The 23421-nt window shown below is 46.4% G+C and overlaps 1 protein-coding gene, 1 long non-coding RNA gene, 4 other non-coding genes and 1 pseudogene across 7 annotated transcripts; 3 read left to right on the plus strand and 4 right to left on the minus strand.

Annotated features, from left to right (window-relative positions):
* The first annotated feature begins 385 nt into the window (after positions 1–385).
* Positions 386–12849, plus strand: atp7b (ATPase copper transporting beta). The gene is made up of 21 exons (XM_086201580.1): positions 386–618; positions 3171–3897; positions 4677–4904; positions 4972–5135; positions 5453–5614; positions 5687–5760; positions 5866–6049; positions 6124–6357; positions 7052–7143; positions 7214–7341; positions 7420–7574; positions 7741–7875; positions 7947–8141; positions 8283–8465; positions 8555–8738; positions 9139–9279; positions 9370–9512; positions 9592–9795; positions 9867–9984; positions 10082–10184; positions 11252–12849. The coding sequence occupies exons 1-21, from the start codon at positions 463–465 to the stop codon at positions 11514–11516; spliced, it is 3975 nt and encodes a 1324-aa protein (XP_086057706.1). The 5' UTR covers positions 386–462; the 3' UTR covers positions 11517–12849.
* trnar-ccu (transfer RNA arginine (anticodon CCU)) lies at positions 1691–1763 on the plus strand. The gene has a single exon. It is a non-coding gene; the product is annotated as a tRNA-Arg (tRNA).
* Positions 1770–1841, plus strand: trnam-cau (transfer RNA methionine (anticodon CAU)). The gene has a single exon. It is a non-coding gene; the product is annotated as a tRNA-Met (tRNA).
* trnam-cau (transfer RNA methionine (anticodon CAU)) lies at positions 2120–2191 on the minus strand. The gene has a single exon. It is a non-coding gene; the product is annotated as a tRNA-Met (tRNA).
* On the minus strand, positions 2198–2270 carry trnar-ccu (transfer RNA arginine (anticodon CCU)). The gene has a single exon. It is a non-coding gene; the product is annotated as a tRNA-Arg (tRNA).
* Positions 6789–10707, minus strand: LOC147272801 (uncharacterized). Its single transcript, XR_015112413.1, has 3 exons — positions 10418–10707; positions 9710–10176; positions 6789–8902 (listed from the first exon to the last, which is right to left on the minus strand). It is a non-coding gene; the product is annotated as an uncharacterized LOC147272801 (long non-coding RNA).
* A 5107-nt stretch (positions 12850–17956) lies between the features above and the next one.
* LOC147272802 (leucine-rich repeat-containing protein 3 pseudogene) lies at positions 17957–22091 on the minus strand (annotated as a pseudogene). Its single transcript, XR_015115980.1, has 2 exons — positions 21715–22091; positions 17957–20221 (listed from the first exon to the last, which is right to left on the minus strand). The product of XR_015115980.1 is annotated as a leucine-rich repeat-containing protein 3 pseudogene (transcript).
* Positions 22092–23421: the final 1330 nt, after the last annotated feature.

Here is a 23421-nt window from a genome sequence, read left to right on the forward strand (position 1 = left end):
CAATTGAAGGACGCAGCTTATCATGACAAAATGAAGGAAAACATCAGCGCCATAATGTAAAAACTATCAATATTTTTGCTGTCATAACCCACCACATGATGCAACAACGTGGGCTTTGACAGACGAAATACGTGAAACTAACGTTAGATTGGAATCGTGCGTCATGACGTGATAGCAGGAGTAACATGAAAATATCTTTTTTTTTTTATGTCTCAATATCATGAAATGGTCACCCTATAAAGGGATGTCTCCCCCCCCCCCACTCGCAGTTGTCACGTGACTGTGGGTGGTGGTGGGGGGCTCATCAACCCCCTCTAATCTGAACCCAAAATGTGACGTGAGAGGCGGCCGGAGTGCGCACCGGCGCGGCGCTGCGCTCCTCTTATCTGCAGGAAGCGGACAAAGCGCTGCGGACTTTTGCCCTTTGATAAGTGACGGCAAGAGAAGCGGCGTTGGAGCAGCATGTTCTCCCCGAAGTCGCCCAAAAGTTTGGCCAAGTATGTGTGCAGCTCGTCCGGCCCTGCTGCCCGGGAGCAGATCGGGATGGTGGAGTGTGACTGCCAAGAGGACCGTACCTGTGGGATCTACCACCGGGGACACGGCGGGCCAGAGTCCGAGGTAGGCCTCCAGAGAGGTGGGCTGTCATGACTGCTGGTGGTGGGGTCCCAGGAGGTTTGAGGTCACCTCTTGTGAAATCCTGGAGGTTTTTCTAGAATCATTGACAGATAAACTGACTTGAGTCGGTCATGTAGGAATTTTCAAATCGCACATTCAACAGGTGTGTTTTCTCCTCTGAAGCATCCTGACTTGATGAAGCTTTATTTCCCGGAGGTGAAACTCTAAGGACACCAGTGCACCTCCTGAAATAGGAGCTCAGGCTGCTACAGAGGCTTTATTCCAGGACACTGGAGAACACAATCATGCAAGTCACTGCAGCAGTGTAGTTACACAAATGACGGCTGCCACGCTGAAGTAAAGCAGTCAACACCAGAGGTGTAATTCTGGTTAAGATCATTTTTTAAAGGGTCATGGCAACTTTTTGGGAAATGCTGTCATTGCATGTAGTCCCCAGAGCCAGACAAGGACACAGAGACCCGCCTCTCCTCTGTGCTGCAATAGGGAGCAGGGACCAATGCTAGTTAGCTTAGCAAAATGAATGGGAGTCAATGGGAAGTGTTAGCATAGCCCTGTCAAATACACTTTGTCTGAGTTGTTATAAAGAGGATTGTGTGTAACATTCCTGATAAAATCATTTAAAACTGCAAGACATTTTAGAACCGGATATACAGCCAGAACTACTTTCCAGACAGGGCGAAGTGATTTGCTGCAGCACTTCTAAATTTCACCCAGTGAAATCAAAAGTTTGCTGCCGGTGTCGAGAGGAGCAATCATGGATGAGGAGGGTGACGTCACGGTCCTGAACCTGATTTATTCAAACCGCAACACTCAGAGGAGGAACTGCAGGTGTTGGAAGTTAAGCAGACCAGACTGAGGTATGCTAACCTGCTCACCTGCTACTGTTTATTGTGCTAAGCTAACTAGCTAATGGTGGTTTCAGCTCCCTGATGCAGTGCAGAAGGCAGAATCTGTAGTCTTGTCTGGCTCTGGGGATGATGGATAAAAAATAAATTACCCAAAATTAGTACTTAAATTTGGTTGAAGTGTCTTGTTGGAGAATCAATGTTCATCAGCCCCAGTGGCCTAATGGATAAGGCACTGGCCTCCTAAGCCAGGGATTGTGGGTTCGAGTCCCATCTGGGGTGGATTCTAGCAGAGTGGCGCAGCGGAAGCGTGCTGGGCCCATAACCCAGAGGTCGATGGATCGAAACCATCCTCTGCTAGGAACTAGGTTTTTTTTTGTGATGGTCTCGGCTGAAGCAGGTAGACGCACTTTATGGTCTTATTGCTGTAATTCTCATGACATTATATGAGATCAGCTGAATGACTCAGCTCAGGCCAGATTAATGCTCTTCATGCCCTGGTGATTTCACAAGTTTGCAGTCACCTGTAGTGTTTTTTTTTGGGGGGGGGGGGGGGGTTCTAAGCACGAGGCTATTTTAATAGATCAGACACTGGTGGTGTGGCTAAGAAAGGTTTCTGACATCATAAAACTAGTTCCTAGCAGAGGATGGTTTCGATCCATCGACCTCTGGGTTATGGGCCCAGCACGCTTCCGCTGCGCCACTCTGCTTGAATCCACCCCAGATGGGACTCGAACCCACAATCCCTGGCTTAGGAGGCCAGTGCCTTATCCATTAGGCCACTGGGGCCGGTGTGTGTTCAAAATAGCTCTATGGATTTAAGCCCTTTCACAAACAGTAGCACACACGACCAGTGAAACGCAGACTGCTGCTCCTTCTGTAGTCGCGTCTCACTCACAAACTTTAACAATCTGATGGCTGAAAGTAAAATTCTGTGTTTCTGCACTTTCGCATGTCATGTCTGGTCTAACAGGGACTGCAGCGGTGCCCTTCTCACGGTTTGACCTCCTCTTGTTTGAGGTGCCGCTGATTAAGCAGAGTCACGTTGGGCAGCTTGTGACGGGCTGGGTCATGTGGTTCCAAGGTCCTGCTGGGGTCACAGGGAGAAGGACCACGTTTGATGACACTCTTATCGAGTTTTCACCGAGCGATAATCCAAACGCAGGCAGTCAAGAATGATTGAAAGATGAAAAAAAAATCACAGTTTCTCTCACAAACACACCCCATGACATCTCAACGGCAGTGTGGGCTGAAAGTTATATTTGTTTCCCAGAAAAAAGGTCTTCAAGGACAGTATTTCCTGCCCTCCGGGTCAAGAGAAGGAAAGAACTGGAACAGGAAATTAAAAGTGTGTTAGACATCCATGTTTTCTTTGCTCCTGAGCCTGTATGTCCCAGAACAGCTACCGACAAGGTGGTTTGCTGAGCAAAAAGAAAATCCAATCTGACTTTACACTCAAATAAATCATCTTGATATCAGGTAGGATATCACATCTTGTTTCAACAGTTCGATCAAACACACTCACACTTTCCCCAAGGTGAATTAAGCCAAACCCAGTGTAAAAAAAAATAAAAAAATCTTAACTTCATTCAGTGGATCTGCCCCAAAACTTACTTAATGCCACTAAAATCATCGTGATATCAGGGGTAAAGATTTGCTCATGAAGCTCCATTGCTTTGGTCTCTCCAGGAAAATGGCCTTGACAACCTGGCGTATGAGTATGGCAGCCAGAGTGAGCTCGGCCCCGCCGCCAAAACCACCTCCAGAGCAACCCTCCACCTCCTGGGATCGGCCGCGGAGCACCCGAGTCAGGCCATCGAGGGCAGGATCTCCAGGCTGACTGGCGTCCTGGCCGTCAGCGTGTCGTTGTCCAGCAGGTTAGCCGAGGTGGACTATGTCCCGTCAGTTGTCACAACCAAAGAGATGGCCCTGGAGCTCCAGACTGTGGGCTACGACGTTGAGATGGCGGTGAAGATCCGGGTGGACGGGATGCACTGCCAGTCCTGTGTCCAGGCCATCGAGCAACGCATCGGCCCTCTACCGGGGGTTTCACGTGTTCAGGTGTCTCTTGAAGACGGCGCAGCACTGATCATATTTCAGCCGCTTCTAGTGACCCCCCAGCAGCTCAGAGATCAGATCGAGGATATGGGACTTGGTGCCACGTTACTCAGTGACGACCCGTGTGGAGATCTTAGCCACCGGGAGACGGATACTACAACCATCGCCATTGTAGGGATGACTTGCAGCTCTTGTGTGCAGTCCATAGAAGAGCGGATCTCTCAGATGTCAGGGGTGCATTCCATCCTGGCGTCACTGAAGGAGGAGAAGGGAACGATAACCTTTGACCCCAGACTCACAGAGCCGGAACAGCTGAGGGCTGCCGTAGAGGAGATGGGTTTCGAAGCATCACTTCCAGGTAGGCGCCACTGAGACAACCAGGATGTCCCAACTTTCAAGATGAAACACTTGAAGAGAGCTTCTGTTGTCGGGTTTTACTTTGAATGGGGAAGAAAAGTGTTAACTCTAATCCCCTGGTTATTGTTGATGTGTCGAACAATTAAATGAGAGATCCTTAAAGATAATCAGCGCTTTACATGACGATAATTCAGAAATGAATGCTGAGTTTAATTAGTGAAATACTCTGACTTCAAAATAAAAGCACCTGCAATGTATTCAGACGACACTCCCACTGTTCCAGCTGGAGGTAGAAAGGAACCCATTGTCGATGTTCTCGTCATTCACGACGTCTTGTAGCTTCAGGAGAACCTTCAGAGTACGGGCAAAGCGGTAACACCATACATCCTCGGCAATAATGCTTTGATTAAGGGCCACTAAGCCAACCTCGGTCGCCATGGAAACCAGACATGCATGCTCTCCAGTGTGACTCGGAGGGCTCTTAGACCGGCTGGGGTCTTTTCATGCTGGATTTAATGACAGCAACAGCCTGCCAAGATGTGGAATTAACTTTTAATTTCAGCTGCGAGGTCCAGCTTTCTTTTAGCAGTCTCAGCTTTAAGCAGCTCTAAGCCTGAACAAGTTAAACATTGCATGGAAGTTATGGAAGCACAAAAACTTGATGTAATCACTAAAATGATTAAGTCTGATAGTAAAGGCTAGACGAGGCATTAAATAGGTATCACAGGTGTCACCCTTCCACCTCCAAGCATCCTTGACTTCTTTCCTCCGCTTCCTCAGATTCTCCAACCTCAGCGAGTCATGAAACATCTGTTAGCTCCGCACCTCCCGACCCCCCTGACATGCAGTCACCCACGAAGTCAGGACTCAGCAACGGTACTGGATCACGAGGACGACATTCTCCCAGCTCTCCTGCCGTTAAAGCACAAAAGTGTTTCATTTGCGTGACGGGAATGACCTGCGCCTCGTGTGTGGCGAACATCGAGAGGAACTTGCTGAAACGCAAGGGTGAGTCAGTTCTTCTATTTACTGGATGTAGTTTTGACACAAGCCCTGAAAGTGATTTTTCTCCCAGGAATTATTTCAGTGTTGGTGTCTCTGATGGCTGGAAAGGCAGAGGTGAAGTATGACGCAGACATTCTGGATGCTCCCGCCGTCACTCAGCTGATAGAAGACTTGGGTTTTGGTGCCAAACTGATGGAGGACAACGCAGCAACACACGGGAAACTCAGCCTCACTGTGAGTGTAATGCCGTCTGATTTAACCTCAGTTACTCAAACGAGTCCTGTGATAAAGACCGCTCACACGGCAGCCATGTTCCTCTGACCGCGCTCCAGGTTGCAACTCCTATCATTGTAGGGAAATTTGACATATTATTTTTAATTCATCACTTCCTGTCACCATCGATTGCTTTTTCCGTTGCTGGCCAGCTGGGAGGTGATGAAATTATGAGTTTCACAGATTAATTAACCTGGAAACAGCAGTGTGACATCGTCTAGCTTGCTATCTTCATACGTCATGGCCGCCATGTGAGTATAGGTTATCATCTCTTTCAGATAAGCGGAATGACGTGTGCATCATGTGTCCACAACATCGAGTCCAAGCTCACCACAACCAAAGGCATCCTCGGGGCCTCGGTGGCTTTGGCGACCAAAAGAGCTCAGATCCACTTTGACCCAGAGGTGCTTGGAGCTCGGGACATCGTCCAGATCATTCAGGTGATCATCACATACGTCTGAATTTCTGCCTCCTTCTACTGGAGCAGGGTCTGACTGCGCCTGCTCTTCCAGAGTCTGGGCTTCGAGGCCAGTCTGGTGAAGGAGGGCTTCAAAAGCAACCTGGATCACTCTGAAGAGATTCAACAGCAAGTATCTGCTGGTCTCGTCACAATAAACACACATTTGTGACGACAAAAAAGCTGTTGTCTCTCCAGAAGTCTTGAACCCGGTGATTTATGGTTCAATCGCAGGTGGAAGAACTCCTTTCTGCTCAGCCTGGTCTTCGGCCTGCCTGTCATGGGCCTCATGATCTACATGATGGTGATGGACAGTCAGCACCAAGAACACGGTGGCTCCATGCCACAGGAGCAGAACCTGCTACCTGGCCTCTCTATCCTCAATCTGGCTTTCTTCTTGCTTTGCACACCTGTCCAGGTGAAAACGCACCCATTCTCCGAACGACGCACTCACTTAGTTTGATTGACAGTTACTTGTCCCTCTGCCTGCAGATCTTTGGAGGTCGATACTTCTACGTCCAAGCTTATCGCTCATTGAAGCACCGCACAGCCAACATGGACGTGCTTATCGTTCTAGCCACCTCCATTGCCTACCTCTACTCCTGCGTGGTCCTGGTGGTCGCCATGGCAGAGCGAGCCCACCAGAGCCCCGTCACCTTCTTCGACACGCCACCGATGCTCTTTGTGTTCATTGCATTGGGACGATGGCTGGAGCACATTGCAAAGGTTCAAACACTAATTTTAAATGCTCAATGCTTCAGCGTAGACAGGCTGGCTAGCCCCTTTGTGCTAAGCTGAGCTAACTGATCGCGAGCAGTAGCATCACAAAGCTCCAGTCTTGTCTCCTAACCCTCAACAGGAACACCAATAATGTTTTTTTCTGGAAATTTTTAAATTCAACTGCAAAAATGATATAAATGGTGTTTAAGAACTGGCAGCTGATGCTTTGTGGAGTTGACTTGTGTGTCAGCTGAGACATCTGGTCTTTGTTTTATTGTGATACGATGATGCTCCTCAGGTGTTACTTCAGGTCAGGAGTGGATGATTAACTGTTTCTCAGCTGATTCATGGACACAATCATAAGATCACATTAAGGTTTATCCTTTGCGTATGACTACAGCAACAGGTTTGACCCTTTCCTCTGACTTCAGTCCTTTGTCCTGAAAATACCTCCCTTTTTACACCCCCAAAGACAACTTCAAATAATGAGCATAGGCAGATAATTGCTGGATTCTTCTCATCAGTAGTATTATACTACTGTGTATTTGTAAAAAGGGGGAAAGCATTTCCCATAAGCTCCTCCCCTCCCATGGCTTGTCAAGAATGGCTCTGCGGTTTGTTTCCTCGAGTTAGACCAATAAAAGGTTCTTAATTTTTTTCAGCATTTTTAATTGCCTTCAGTATGTTTTTACAATTTTAGAGTAAAACCTCAGAGGCGTTGGCCAAATTAATGTCGCTTCAAGCCACTGATGCCACCGTGGTCACCATGGGGCCCGACCACGCCATCATCAGGTGAGGCACAACAGTCACACACTCCCAGCACATTCAAGCATCCAGCTTCTGAGACAAAGCTCCGCTTCAGTGAGGAGCAGGTGGAGGTGGAGCTGGTCCAGCGGGGTGACATCGTAAAGGTGGTCCCCGGAGGGAAGTTCCCGGTGGATGGTAAAGTGATAGAAGGGAGCTCCATGGCGGATGAGTCGCTGATCACAGGTGGGAAAACATCTCACGGGTCTGCATCCTGAACGCTTGCAACCAAAGGTCTGCATTTCCTGTGTGTTTGTGTGTCAGGTGAACCGATGCCTGTCAGCAAGAGGGTGGGCAGCCTGGTGATCGCAGGCTCCATCAACGCTCACGGCGCTCTGCTAGTGGAGGCCACTCACGTCGGCGCCGAAACAACTCTGTCACAAATAGTTAAGCTGGTGGAGGAAGCGCAGACGTCGAAGGTAAACTTAAACAAAGTTCAGTGTGCAGCGATGTTGCTATGAGAGGGAGGTTGAAGGCATTAAAAAGACCAGAAAGCATAAAATGTCATTTCTCAAAGTGGACACAGAAAGTGAAACACAGCATGAAGTTTTATGACAGGACGTCAGCTTTCCTCTGCTTGTTCAGGCCCCCATCCAGCAGTTTGCTGACCGGCTCAGCGGTTACTTCGTGCCCTTCATCGTTATCGTGTCCCTGCTAACTCTGGTGGCGTGGCTCGCCATCGGCTTTGTCAACTTTGACATTGTGAAGGAGAACTTCCCGGTGGGTGCGCGCTCCTGTGTTCCTTCAGATTAGACTGAACGTGTTGGTAATAAACACAATCCTCCCCTCAGGGTTATAACTCAAACATCTCCAATGCCGAAGTCATCGTCCGCTTCGCTTTCCAGGCGTCCATCACCGTTCTGTCCATTGCTTGCCCCTGCTCTCTGGGGCTGGCGACCCCCACGGCAGTCATGGTGGGCACCGGGGTCGGAGCTCAGAACGGGATCCTCATCAAAGGAGGCGAGCCTCTGGAGATGGCCCATAAGGCAATAATGCTCTTCTTTTGTAGTTTTACTCGTGTGGAACACTTAAGATTTTATGTTTGACACATGTAGCTGATCAAACAGCCGTATTGATCTTTGCAGACTAAATCCAGAGAGAAAGATGACTAGTCTCTCCTCCCTCAGATCAATGTGGTGATGTTCGATAAGACTGGTACCATTACGAATGGCGTGCCACGTGTGACCCGTGTGTTGGTGCTGTGGGAAATGGCCCGCATGCCCCTCAGGAAGATCCTGGCAGTGGTTGGCACAGCGGAGGCCAGCAGTGAGCATCCGCTGGGCATGGCGGTCGCCAAACACTGCAAAGAGGTGAGTCTTCACTCTCTACCGGTGCACTGCGTCTCCTCTTCCTCTCTTTTCTGAAAGTATTTGTCTGATTGGTGTTTGTGCTGTAACAGGAGCTTGGCTCAGACTCACTGGGCTACTGCCAGGACTTCCAGGCCGTGCCCGGCTGTGGTATCAGCTGCCGGGTTTCCAATGTAGAACATCTACTGCAGCAACAGAGTGAGGAGCGTTTCCTGCTGCCGGGCGCCACCACAGATGAGAGCAGCCTGCTGCCTGATGCCGAGCTCCCGTCTGCAGGTCTGATGCCTGTCAGGTTCTTGGGTAATCATGTAAGAGCGGAAAAAAAGTGAACGCTTGATTGACAGATTTCTGGAAGATCACGCAGCAAAGACACTCTGACTACGGCTAGGAGTTAGCAAACAGGGAATATCTGTAGTCCTTCACAGGCGTTTTCCTCATGACTGGAAGGAGAAAGAAAAGAACTTTTTTTGCTTCTCGCCTCCTTCACATTTGAGTGTTTGGCATAAAATCATAAAAACGACACGTGTTGACAAAATACTGTGTTCTCCTGTGGAAGTTTTCTCTCTCTTTCTACCTGTTAATGAAGTATTAAGTATTTTGCACTTCAGTGACCTTAAAATGGCACAACTCCCCTTCAAATCCCACTTACTCTCAGCTGACATTTCCTCGCCCCCAGGTGAGGTTTTATCTTACTCAGTCCTGATTGGGAACAGAGAGTGGATGAGGAGGAACGGCCACCACATAGGAGCAGACGTGGATGCCGCCATGTCCAGCCACGAGACAAAAGGGCAGACTTCTATTCTGGTGGCGATAGATGGTGACGATAGCGGCTGACATTTACTCCTATCTCTAACCTTACAGGCCGCTGATGCCCCTTCTTAAAGAGTCATGTGTGTGCTGTCTTCAGGTGTGCTGTGCGCCATGTTAGCCATCGCAGACACAGTGAAGGCCGAGTCAGCGTTGGTGGTGTATACACTCAACAGCATGGGCATAGAGGTGGCCATGATAACGGGCGATAACAGACGCACAGCTAAAGCCATCGCTGCACAGGTGCACGAACACACACACAAACACACACACACACACACTTTTCATCAGAGGCACATGAATCATTGGTGTTTTATCACAGGTGGGGATCAGAAAGGTGTTTGCAGAGGTGCTGCCTTCACACAAGGTGGCAAAAGTGCAAGAGCTCCAGGAACGAGGCCTGCGAGTCGCAATGGTGGGGGATGGCGTCAACGACTCACCTGCCCTTGCACGGGCCGATGTCGGCATCGCCATTGGCACGGGCACCGACGTGGCTATCGAAGCGGCTGATATCGTCCTCATCAGAGTAGGTGGCACGTGGCAGTTTTTGTCCGTAGCATCTTGAAAGCGTGTGACGTGACGGTGTTTACGCCTCAGAACAACCTGCTGGATGTGGTGGCCAGTATTGAACTGTCCAAGAAGACGGTGCGCAGGATACGGATCAACTTTGTCTTCGCTCTGATCTATAACCTTCTAGGAATACCCATCGCTGCAGGTGACCACCCGTATATACAACCCTCTCCCTCATGTCACCACAAGGATGACACATACCGCATCACTCATAATGCCCTGCTCTCCTCTGCTGGCTGCAGGTGTGTTCATGCCCGCTGGCCTGGTGCTGCAGCCCTGGATGGGCTCTGCTGCCATGGCTGCCTCCTCCGTGTCAGTGGTTCTGTCTTCTTTACTGCTGAGAATGTGAGAACTTCTTAACATCCATTTTATATATACATATATATCAGTGACGTGCAGTGGGGCTGGTGAGGCACTGACGTCATTGGTCAGATTTGCAAACATATGTAGCTCATTCGATTGGCAACAGTTGGCGGGTCATGTTGTAAGTGTCATTTATCAGCATTCTTCAAAAGTACAAACTGTAGCACACAAAAAAGCGAATGTAAATTTTTTTAAAAACGCTATTATGGTCTTACCGTCCGAGTCCAGCCATTGTCAGAAGTTGAGAAAAGCAGAAAAGGCGGTTTCTTGCTGGACATCCACACAACCGTTCCTTTCGTGTGTACCACTCCGTTTGAAAAGAGCGGGTCTGTCCCGTCTTCTGAGTCAAGCTACGTAGCTCCGGCGTACTTCTGCCTTTAATTATTACATCCTGCTTCGAGTGACAGTCCAATTTAGAAAATTGTCTGAGTTTGGAGATGTTATCCTCCCAAACACTCAAACTGATGTAGCGCACTTGCTCATTAGCAAGCGTACTGTCACTTATTCTCTCGCATGATTGCGTTCGCATCAGCATCCCTGGGATCACGAGTGCCCCCTACAGTGAGGCTGGAGAACTGCGTGTCTCATCGAGCGCCTCTTCCTAGCCGTTTTATGATTTCTCAGCACATGAAGGAGACATTGAATTATATCGGTTAAAAACTGTGGAATCTTGATTCATAGAGTTAAAGTGTTTGAACATTGTAGTAACTTCATACAAGGAGACAGCGGGGTATTGCGCAATCCATGGTGAGGCTCGGCGGGCTGCTGCCTCACCACACCTCTCAAGTGTGCGGCGCTCAGTATTTCAATGCTAAATGGGAAAATTCGGCAATTTTGAGTCAAAAATTATCTAAAACTGGTGGAGATCAATGGAAAATAACTTAAATCACTCGAAAAATTAAACCATTGAATTTTTTTTCTTTCCATGATGTCAGGTGATGCGGGACGTCACTGATATGTGCGTGTGTGTGTGTGTGTGTGTGTGTGTGTGTGTGTGTGTTGTCCTTCTTTTAGAATCTATTTTTCTAATTTCCTGCTGTGTCCTCCAGGTACAGGAAAACCTCCGTGGAGATGTATGAGGTGCGAGTGCGAGGTCAAATGATGAGCATTCGGTCGTCGCAGATCAGCACACATCTGGGCCTGGACGGCCGCCGGCGCAGTCCCGCCCTCCCCACCGGACCTCGGGATCAGCTGGGCCACAGCAGCGCAGCGACCCCCACTCACCTCAGCCAGGGGGCCACCAACTCCATCCAGGAGCAGGACCGCCACTCCCTCCTGGACCACCAGACTGTGGAGAACCTCAGCGAGTTGTAAAGGGAAAAGAACCCAGTCTCCTACCTGGTTGTCATGTTTACACACTCAGTGATATGTAATATTTGTGTGCATTTATGTAAATAGTCAAGTATGATTGCACTTTTGAATGTGAGCTTACTGGATGCTAACAGCTGTTGACTCAAATAGCTAATGGCGTGTCAAATATGTTGACTTGAAAAGGCCCTCCAGATTTTAATACCCATCATTTTTTTCAGTTATTCGTCAACCGTGGAATGAGGATTGATGATAATTTGTCGGATAAATATTGCTTTAAACTCTCTAAGGACACGTTTGTGTTATTCTTGGACGTGTTGTTCTGAAGGGACGGGTCTTTAATGCTTTTACACCGAATCTTATCTGCGCATGTTATCGATTCCTCTCTGTAATTTAAACCTCAAACTTAATAGGGTGCCAAAATGTATTTTACAGCATTGTTATATAGGCAGAAAGCACCCAGGGGAGTCCTTTGCTTGCTCAGCGATGCATCTGTAATTGAGCCAGGCAGATACTCTCCAGCCTGCAGCTCAGCGTATTTGAAGGCTGCCAAAAATACCCAGTCGGATGATCTTCCAGCAATGCAAAGACCTTCCCATCAAAACGTCCTCGCAGAGACAGCCTCGTTTATTTATCTAGTTTTGAGCAGAGAGGGAGAAACATTTGCTGGAAATCTGTGGTCCGCAGCTTTGACTTTGAAGACCTCCAAAGGTCTTCTCAGCACAAGAATGCAAATCCTCAAGACAAGTCAGAGGATCAAGTCAAGGTCTGATCTAAGTTGGTGTGATTACCATTCTGCCCGGAGGAAGGCATGTAAGGACACGCTTTAAAAGATTGTCCCTTCATAATTCCTTTCTTCTCACGTCTTCTTACAGGTTTAAAGCCTTACGCACACATTTCTCGTCAGGTTTTCCTCTCGATTCTCCCCAAGTGTTCGTTCTTATCGATTAATTTTAACCTTTAAATGACTAAATTTAAAGGAACATGCTACCACTTGCCACCCACTACCACTCATTTTGCTAAGCTAATTAGCGGTCAGCTGGTCTGTTTAGGTCTTCAAGTTTTGGGGAGGATGACAAATGTCCCCCAGGATTTTGGCGTGTTCCTTTAAACTAAAAGCTGTTATACTGGAAGTCACCCGGAGGAGGGCGGTGCTCCTCGTCGTATCGACTCGACAAGGAAACAACGAGAGACCCCACAGTGTTAGTTGTGTCAACACTGAGATTCTCATGCTGGAGCTTGAAGATTTTTTGGCTATTCTGCACAGGCGGTCGTCTGACCTCTGCGCCGCAGGAAAAAGAGATTAAGTGTACTTAGAGGAGCCCCGAGGGATTAGAGCGCTCACTCTGCAGAGGTACACTCAGCTGGGATGTTTTTAACTTTTCCTTCACAGATAAAAAAAAAGAAAAGGAAAAAAAAAGCAGCTCTTTGTTGGGAGCTTCTCGCCATGCAGCCAGTGGCTTCTGGCAAGGTCTCTCCGCTCAGCGGTGACTTATTTCTGAAATGATCAAATTAGCTTGAAATCAATAAATTTCCCTGACAGAAAGGAGTGTGTCTGTTTGTGTGTGTGTGTGTGTGTGTGTGTGTGTGTGTGTGTGTAGGTTCTAAATGTGTAAACTGAAAATATCCATTTAGTTTAGCTGTTTTAATGTTTACAAATTGAGTGATTGTAATAAGACACTCAACTTGGTATAGAGTCTTTAAATGTGAATATTTTCAGACATTTAAATGAGGAAAATTATGCTAAAAAAACATGGAATATTTCACAAAGTGTGAAAAAAATCCTTTGAGAATTTAAATTTGATAATAAAACACGATAACTGGTAACTTGCGGCACACGTTTTAAATGTAAAGGCCTACAGAAACTTACGAGTTTTGGATCAAAAAAGATAAAAAAAAAACAAAAAAAAAAACGTTCCATCATTTGGAATTCTCAGTATTTTACATTCAAATTGGAAGTTTTGTTCTTGTTCTTCTTCCTCCACACACGTACCCGCTCTGCACCAACCTCGTGAGTGAGCTGCAGCTAATTACCTGCTTCCCTCTACATCTGTTCTGGCGCCCCTGGTCGTGCTTCTACACCGGTTCAGTTCCATTTCCTCTTTGTTGCGTCGCTGATGTTCTGTTGGCGTTCTGTTCTGTGCCACATGTCTCTTCTCCTGCCTCTCTCTGAACTGAATACATATATTTGTCTCCCTGGCCACTCAAGGGCTCCGTACATCTGAGACATGTCAACTTTATCAGACTTGACTTCATCTCTCCCTCTCAAACACACTTCCTATCTTGAGGATTCATCCAGGATCGAATGTTCCCTCTCTTACGCTGCAGTGAATGATTACAAACAGAAACCCTCCATCTCTTCCAACCTGGTCTCTTTAATTAAAGGACATCTCGCCTGGAATCTTGTCAAAAGCCTTTTTTTTTTTTTTTCTCCTCTCTTGGCCTTCTTGTGGCGTCACGTATGTTCAGGATGAGAAATGTCTCTGAGGCTGCGTCGTCAGTTCAGAGAACAGAAGGCGACCGCGAGGTTTCCATTCATCGCTTTCACGTCTTCATAACTCAGTCTGCGCTTGTGTTGTTCATCTTGACAAACTTCATCTCTGGGAGGTCCATCTGTGCCCCAAATGTGTGACAAGCATGTTGAATGTTTTAAAAAAAAGGGGGGGGGGCGGTTGATAGTGGAGACGCCAACTTGTTCAGTATGTGCAGCTGCACAAGTGCAGTGTGAAAAATCTCACTTCTTCACTTCCCTCAAAGGACAGGATGTGTTTTTATGAACGGAGACACGCGGCGAATATTAAAAGTGACTGTTTATGGAGCCTGATCCAATTACATGAGGACACATTTTCCTGATTAGATCAGGTGTGCAGGAACAGAGCTGCAGCAAACACTCCATTCCACTGACCCCCGCCCCCCCATTAAGAACTTTAGGGGGTCACCTTATGACGACAGAACTGACACCACAATCACCCTGCAGCGTTGTAGTATGTCTGGTTATGCCAATTGCCCTGTTTGCCAGCAGGTGGCGGTAGTGGTCACATCATGGTGTCAAAACCAACATTTAAATAAACAACTTTCCTAAAAATATTCAGTAAACTTGTGGTTCATCAAGTTAAACGTCCCACGATGCCATTAGCAAGCTAATGTATCTGATGCCGCCAAGTTAATATCAAGCTGAGTTTTTGCTGTGACGTTTCCCGATGAGGTTCCGTATTTGCGTCTTTTGTTCCCACGTCCTCTGGGTTCTACAGAGGAGAGCTGGGATGTGAATGACATTCATCATTGCTCCTTCATGCTGATGCACCAAACAAAGACCACCCAGGAGCTCTCAGGCCCAGTCTTGAGTCTTGGAGGGCTCTGAGGTCGGGGCTCTTCAAGCCAGCTCCAAAGTTGTCTGTTCCCCCTTTAAGTTGTAAGATGGTCCTCTGGGTCTTTATCTTCAACAAAACTCTGACTCGACTAAAATGATAATCCACAGCAGCTCCAAATTAGAATTCCAAGATGTATGATGCATAAGGGCCCTCTTTTTTTTTTCCTTTTCTTTTTTAATAAGAAACACCCAGATGGGCCTCAGCGCACGGAAACACATTTTTGATAGAATATCTCACTCACTGATAGAGTCCAAGAAAATTAAACTTCCTCTTCCTGGGAGAGTTCTGGGTGTCAGAGTAAGAGAGTCATCAAACAAACAATAAAGAAGCGTTTTTAATGATATTCCTCATCAATTTGACCGCAACTTCTCAGTGAGTTTTGCGGCGAATGAGAGAAACCGATTGGTCAGGACCAAAGCGGTGTTCAGATCAAACTCCTTCCTCATCGTCTTTCGCCTCTGCGGATATTTGAACCTTGAACGGTGATCTGTGAAGGTGCTGCGTCATGCCTCAGCTCTGACCGATAAAGGTGAAGTGTGCATATGATTTGTCGGTGTGACACACAGACAATTTTCTTTTCTTTGAAACTGGAGAGCCGGGTGAGGACAAGGGTGTTCAGAGGTAAAATAGTTTGTGTGGCACGTTGGCTGGTCGGGGCTTTGCCTGGATTGGCAGGGGAGCGGCATGTGGAGCATGCAGTGACTGGTCTGACCTTATATCCTGACATGAAATCATGGTGTTTCTTTGAGGAACATCTGGTATTAACTGTTTTATTTCTTATTTGTGGTTCCCTGATGGTGGAACAAGCCACTAGATGAAGGGTGCACTTCAATCCACCCCTGACTTAGTGTGCAGCTCTTTCTGATCCTCTTATACTTCCACTTATTGAATAGATGAAGTACTTGGACTGGTATCCCATCTGGGAGAAGCTCATCGTTTAAATATTCCCACTCTCCACGTTTTTGTATTCCGCGCAGCTGTGATTTAGAGACACGAGACTACAACGAGAGACCACAGTCACATCAAATATCAAATAAATCAAGAGGCCTGAGAAAGCCAGACTGATTTTCAGTGTCAACACGGAGCCAGTTCTTACTGCAGAATAAGCCTTAATTGAGTACCAGTGGCAGGCAACCAAGAATCCCCAGGGAAGGGCCAGCCAGCGCTGAGAGAAAGTGGCGTGGCTTTATGGTTTGTTTTCAGCCTCAAATCAAGCTGAGAATTATAGGCAACTAGAGGATAATACAATTGTTTAGCGAAGCAGGGATTTGAAGCGTAAGAGTGTCAATGACGCTGAGCTTTGTTTTAATTTGAGGTTTTGTTTTTCATATTCTGTTGTGTTAACACTGAGAGGCAATTACATCCCACAAAGATGGACTGGAGCTCCGCCAAAGAGCTGAAGCGGAGTGAGGCGCAAACAACTCCTCTCGATTTAGCCGTAAACCTCTCATACCAGGAACGGAGGGCCACATTAAACCTACAGAGACGCGCTGACCTCCAACAAGTTAATGATATTCAAGTCATTATGATGTACACTGAGACCCCCGGGACACTGAGGAGGAAGAGGAGGTCTGAAGAAGACGAGGCCAGCAGGAGATTCTCTGCACTGCAACAGACTGATGTACGGAGGCCTGAGGTGGACACAGACCGAGGAAATGTATATTTTTGAGGCCACAAGTTACAACTTGTTTAAACGCGTTCAACTTATTCCCTCAAGCTGCTTCGTTTGCAGCCACAAGACAATCACACTAATTTGAAGGAACAAGTTGTAGCATGTGGCTTCCAAATCATTATTTTTCGCTTGATGGCCACAAATTTTGTGCATCTATAAATAAACTGACTGAAAAGCACTAGAAAGCATAAGCAGATGGGCTGGTGATTATAGAAATCCTCTGTAGTGAGATACTAATTGAGACGCCCCTGAAATACCTCCCACCAAGGCTCATTAGATTTATGGATTTGAGCTGTTAGTGGAATTATTTTTGGGTTGCAGGATGAGTATTAATATTCCCCCTCGTCCTCGTCTACGGAGCTGAAGATGAATGGCTTCTACATTTGGAGCGCTGGCGATTTTTCACTGCGAGGGATAAATAACCGGACCTCATTGTGAGCGATGCGTTGTAGCAGCAGATAAAAGATTGTGTGGGAAGTTATGTGAAGGGTTTTTATCGGCTATGACAACAAAGACCATAATGACTATTTTCTTTAGGGAGGAAAAGCAATCTGATCCATATTTTTCTAATTTTTTCTCTCTCTGAGGAAGAGGAAAATAAAAAGCAGGAGATAAGAAATGTCTCGACAGCTGTATGGGACTTTCTGAGCGACAGGCCGATGCCTGTGAGAGAGCAGGAAGTCAGCCTCTGGAACATTGACAGGACGTGACAGAAAGCTACACGAGTCAGGTTTTAATTTAAAAAATGCACCACCTTATCACTCTAAATCAAAAAGTGGGACTTGGGCTGATAAAAGCTCTGACTGAAGAGACCATCCCTCCGAGAAAAACGACAACTCCAGTCAATTTCACAAAGCAGGAAATGTCTGTGTGAGTTATGAGGCTTGTCCCGGAGCACGAGGTTGTTTAGAGCCACAAACTCCACGGGAGGAGAGGTTGGTCGCCTCCTCTCACACCGGCAGCCTGTTCCCTTCGACACTGACGAAAAGAGAGTCAACCCGCAGCGGAACACTTCTGTTTTCGTCTCATTCTCTGGAACACCTGTGCAACGTCCTCCTCTTACGTGGATCAATTCCATTCGACAGCACATAAATTTGCCTGGAACTGCTGGAATTTGAAGACTTCCCATTTTTCTTGATGCTACCAAGGTGCATTTTACATTTTGTGTTAACTTTTGACCGTGTTGTGATTAACTCTGGTTCATCTAATCCCGGTTTACTCTTAGCAAATAAGCTGTACAGTGAGACTGTCGCACGTTCCAGCGCACAATTCAATGATTGGTTGCAGTTATTTCACAAAAACTAGTTTGATGCGGTGAAGAAAACACAGGACAGACCGGTTGAATCTGAAATCACACACAAGGTCGTGTGGTGTATTAAAGTTTATTGAATTCATTCACTCATGTCATTTAAGTTGAAAGAAACTGCCACGTATGGAACACGCTTGTTAACTTGGACCACAACTCAAACAGTTTTTGCGTGGCGATCGTGGGGAAGCTGATGGTCTGAAACTCTTAGGACTTAATTTAATAGTTATTATCATAGCATTTCCTAAATCAATCAATAATAAAATACTTTAAATGCCCCTAATGGAAATAATTAAGTGTACCGTGAGGTAGGAAAACTGATTAAGTTGGACTTTAACTCATTTATTTTTCCTTTAAAATAGATTTTATGCATTTTAAGTAGGTACACATCTCTAGTGTGTATTAAAGGTACAGCAGGTGGGTCATGACGTAGTTTGGCAAGTAAGTTTTGAATGATAAAATATTTGTAACTAAGTATATAATGTCGATACTGGGTTTGATATTGTGAAATTATATGAATAAGCGTTTTATTATCCAGTGTTACACGGGCTAAACAAGTCTCTACTTGCACTTAGTTTCTAAACTTTGCTACTTTTTGTTCTACGTCACGGTACGACGACCCGAGTTGTGAATACAGGGTTGTGTACAATATTTCAGATTTCATCCTGGCCTTCAGAGTTCTTGAGTTTAGGATGGCTCCCTCAAATACGGTGTACAGGTTGTTAAGTGTACTTGAATGTACATGAAACAATGCAACACCTCAGAGCCCCGCATTTTACTTTAAAAAGCCACAGAACTGGAAACTCCCTCAGAAAAACAACTTTACTCAGTAACAGTGATCTACTCCTCTGCAGCTCTGGGACTTCATTTAACACGAGTCGAAGTGAAGTCAGTGAGCTACCACTTCGCCGTATGCAAACTGTTCGTGGTTTACCTCAGAGATACTTTTTTATGCATTGGAGATAAAATTTTAATGCAAAATACTGATCTGCCCTGTCGTGTCTTGGAGAGGAACCAAGGAAGGAAGACTAGAGCCTCTGAACATTAGCTGTCCTGCAGTACTCATGTTTACTGCTGAAGCCGAGCGCTGGAATTATTTTATTTTGTCGCTTGAGTTTTTTACTTCAGGAGATTTTTTAAACCCGTCCACACGTATTTGTGCTTGTGCAGCTTTTATCATGGAGTAGAGTTTATCGCCCGCTGCAAAGCCGTCACTTATCAATGTTTTTCTTATTCACTGTTGCACTTTCATCTATATTCATAGTCGCGTCGTTCACCACAAACACACACACTCTTAAACTCCAACACACACACACACACACACACACACACACACTAGAAGACGCTGCTCGCTGTGTCGTAGTCCTTGCTGATGTGGGAGGTGCTGGGCAGAGACTTGAGGTACTCCATGTGCCTCCTGGCGTCCTCCTGGTTGTGCCTGATGTAGTAAATGATGTACGCCGTCACCATGGAGAACCAGCAGAACATGGCCACAAACATGGCCACGTCTGTCGTCTTCTGGTGGAAATTGCAAAAGTTGATCCCCGAGTCCAGGACCTGGATGACGGGCTGTCCCACGTACTCCTCCTGCACAGACGTGTAGCAGCTGACCTCGTTGACTGTCTCGGGGTCCAGCCTCAGCTCCCGCAGCACCTCCTGCAGGGAGCACTCACAGTGCCACGGGTTGTTGGACAGGCGGACACGGGCGTGGAGCTTAGCGAAGGTGTCCTTAGGGAGGCTGCTGAGGTGGTTGTTGGAGAGGTCCAAGGTTCTCAAACCCTCGGAAACTCCCTGAAAGGCTCCGACCTCCACGCTCTCTATGGCGTTGTGAGATAGGTCCAGTTCCCTGAGGCGATGGAGGTCCACGAAGGCCTCCTTGGGGATGAGTCTGATCCGGTTAGAGGAGAGCAAGAGGACAACCGTGTCCTTGGGCAGGTTGGGCGGGATGCTCTCCAGGTTCCGTGAGGTGCACTGCACCACCACGCCATTCCTGTCCGAACAGTGGCAGCTCTTAGGGCAGGCGCATGCTGACATTATCAGCAGCAGAAGCCACAAAGTTCCCACGGAGCACAGTGAGGAAGGAGCTTTGATGGATGACCTGCACCCTCCAGAGGCCCCCATCAGTCTGGGTGTTCACGGCAAAAGTTTCATTCCCAGGGCTCTTTGAAACATTCACCCACAAATCATTGTTCATCCTGGACAGTTGTGGAGATCCGAGCCCTGATCCAGCTCAAGGTCAAAGGGCACAGCAGCGAAATACGTTAAAGATGTAATCCACAAGGGAGAGAGGGCAGGGTCATACCTGGGTCGGGGGCAGGAGGGCGGGGCTTCTCAGCTGATCATACTGAGGTGGGACACGGAGCTACAAAGGTGAGAAAGAAAAAGTGAACTTGGTAGAATGTTGCAGAAAGTTTGTATCTGAAGAGAAGGAGCAGGAGTGGAGGGTAGAAGACCTTTTATAGTTTTCACCCCTCCTTGAGTGCCTGCAACTGGATTATTTATGCCACTTTACCTCATAACTCCTCTTTTATTCTACTTTGGTACATTTTCCTCTCCAAAGCTGAAGCTGGATGTTTTGACTCGAACATTAACTGATTTTTCACCTCCGCATTTCTTCACAAACACCCAAAGTCATTGGCTGCCTCCATTCACCATGGATGTCTAAAGGCAACTGCGCTCAAAGGCAAAGCTCTCAATCGTCTTGGGTACGAACCAATTTAATCTGGCTGCTCTTCTACACTTGATATCAGACCAAACTAATCAAGTTACGATCACTAAATCCATCATTTCAAGGGGGTTTTGAAGCTCAAAACCTGCGTTTACCGCTTGTTTCACTTTGCAAGAAGGAAACCCCTTTTCGAGCAGCAGGCACCACTGAGCTGTGTTCACTTCCTGTGTCAGAAACATCCACCAACAACACTGGTACTTTGTGCTCTTCGTGGCTGAATTGTTTTGCCGTCTTGTGCTTGTGAAGTGTGTGTGTGTGTGTGTGTGTGTGTGTGTGTGTGTGTGTGTGTGTTCATAACTACTAAATCCAACTTTGATTCAGTTAAATAATTCAGAATCATCATCTCAGTGTTGAGGCACTTCACCTGGTGCAGCTTCACATCACCACATCGGCTTTCACTTATTCACCTTTGTGAATCATCTACCTTCCTGTTCCAGGGAAATGACTCCGTCATGAACTGATACAGACGCCATCCTCCTGCGAGGGGGACGCCAGCTAAGCAATTACCATGACAATGGCGGCGGGCCCTCGGCTGGAGACGTGGCCCCGTGAGAGGACACCACATCAACATGCAGCCGATTTGTGGTGAAAAGAGGAGAGCTCCTCGTCTGTAATAGTGATGTGTGTGTGTGTGTGTGTGTGTGTGTGTGTGTGTGTTTGTGTGTGTGTGAGCACTGAAGGTCAGAGTGTAATATGACATCATGTGTTGGCTGCAGGAAAACATGAGGACAACCGGCATTTGATCAAGATGACGAATGGAGGAGAAGCTGCCCTGGGACTCTCTCCTGAAGTCTAAAAGACAGGAATATCAACACCTTTCCTAAATGAAGCTGAAGAAAATATTATTATGGCACCAAAATCATGAGAAATCACTGTAATTAAATGAAGTTTGCTATAATTATGGAGATAAAACCAATATGAATTAGAATAGTAACTGCAAGCAACTTTTTCTGTATTAAATCAATAATTTAATCAACTCTGACGTCACATTGGTGATAATCTGACGGTCAAAGCAACTGTAAACGACGTGTTTTCCCGCGTTTGAGGCGTTAGGTTTCACTTTTCTAGCAGCCTGTTGGTGTCTGAACTAAATCTTGGGAATAGAGATTTTGTATAAAACTCGGTACCTGTGTGACGCCTCCCCTCGGTCCGGCTCGCTCTCACGGGAGGTTGTAGAGAGGAAACATCCAGTGAGAAATCAGGAGGAAAATCCTGCGCATCTGCTGCGTCTTTGGCACAAGTCATACGCGGCAGATGCGGGATGATGATGAAGATGATGATGATGATGATGATGATGATGATGATGATGGCAGCGGTGTCAGTGCGGGTCCGGAGCAGCAGCGTGGATGTTGCACCGCGGTGGTCCTCTCTCCTCCGTTAGACAGCCGACGGGAATCCAACTGGACGGGCGCGTCAGCGGGCAAACTACCGCTTTAAGTAGAAGAACATTCATCTCCAGGAGGGAAGGAAGTACTGGGATCATTTACTGGAGTATAAATACTCCGCCAATGTACTCCATCACAAGTAAAGTGCATGAAAAATAATAGTAAAAGTGTATAAATACTATGTGGTGTGGCCCCTCCCTCTGACATCACGAGATTATTAATCCCGAAACTGCTGCAGGTGGAGCTACTTTCACTGAACTCCTTCTAATCCACAGGGACACCAAATCAATCTGAGGTAATCAACGGAGAGAAAAGCGTCCGTGATTAATCTGTCTTCAGATTGTAGAGTTGAAATAAAGGAAGAGAAAATGGAGGATTTTGCAGCATTCATGACTTTTAAGATAAATTGAGGGCAACAAAATGCAAGCAGGAGCACTGATACTGATTTGGAGTCCTCAGGTTACATGACAAGAAAAAAAATCTCAATTTAAATATTCACAGAGAATACAGGAAGTAATAAAACGCGTGTTTTTCCATCCCTGTTTGACCAGACCGAGTGTTCAATTGAAGTATCTGAACAGGTTTTATTCCTGGAGCTGTGACATGGGACCCAAATTTCCCATTCAAAGCCAGAAAAAGTCGAAAAGATCTGATTTAATCATGAATCATGCAACAAATCTTAATGGTAATAGCAACTAAAATAGATTCATTCGCAACATTTTCACAACATTATTAAATGTCATTCGTATAAAGTGGAATTTAAATAGATTATGACTTGAATCACAACTGAAGTGATAATATATCCTAGTTCCCTGTCTGTTAATGTGTTTATACTGTTACTGTTCCAACTGCGTTCGAACCAATACGTGCAGATCTTTTATTTATGGTATTTTTTTTATATAAATGAATGGGACGAACCTTTTCAGCGCTTAGGTGCCGTGTCATTCATTATTTTATTCATGGTTTTGTTCTGTTTATTGTTCTGATTTGTTGTTGTTTTCACGTGCAGCACGCCGGCCTGCGGCGCCTGCGCTCTGCACAGAAAGACTGATTGATTCTTCGTTCCCTGGTTTCTTTTTGCCAGCAGTTAAATGAGAGCCAGCTGGCGCTGATTTATTGTTTGGGTCTGTTGTCAAGTAAACAATAAGAATAATCACGATTTTTCAAAAACGCTGACAGTAAAAGCCACTTTATGTGATTCTGAAGGTTTTTAAAGAACTTCTTAGTCTTCCACTAACTTGTGATGGACACTTTTCATCATGGCTGCCATTTCTGCATCTAAATAATCAGCTGATATCTTATCAGATACTTGATGGAGCTGAAATGTATTTTTCGGTTCTGTTGGTTCCACCAGAGCCACTGAGGTAGCAAATTCAAATTTCATGCTCACTTGCATCTCTGACATTTAAACCTTTTCTTTCTGTTTTTGACTGCCTGCTCTGTCCGTTC

This window comes from Aulostomus chinensis, chromosome 1 (genome assembly GCF_037954235.1).
Source record: "Aulostomus chinensis isolate RoL2024-O1b breed Wild chromosome 1, RoL_Achi_v1.0, whole genome shotgun sequence".
NCBI classification, from domain to species: Eukaryota; Metazoa; Chordata; class Actinopteri; order Syngnathiformes; family Aulostomidae; genus Aulostomus; species Aulostomus chinensis.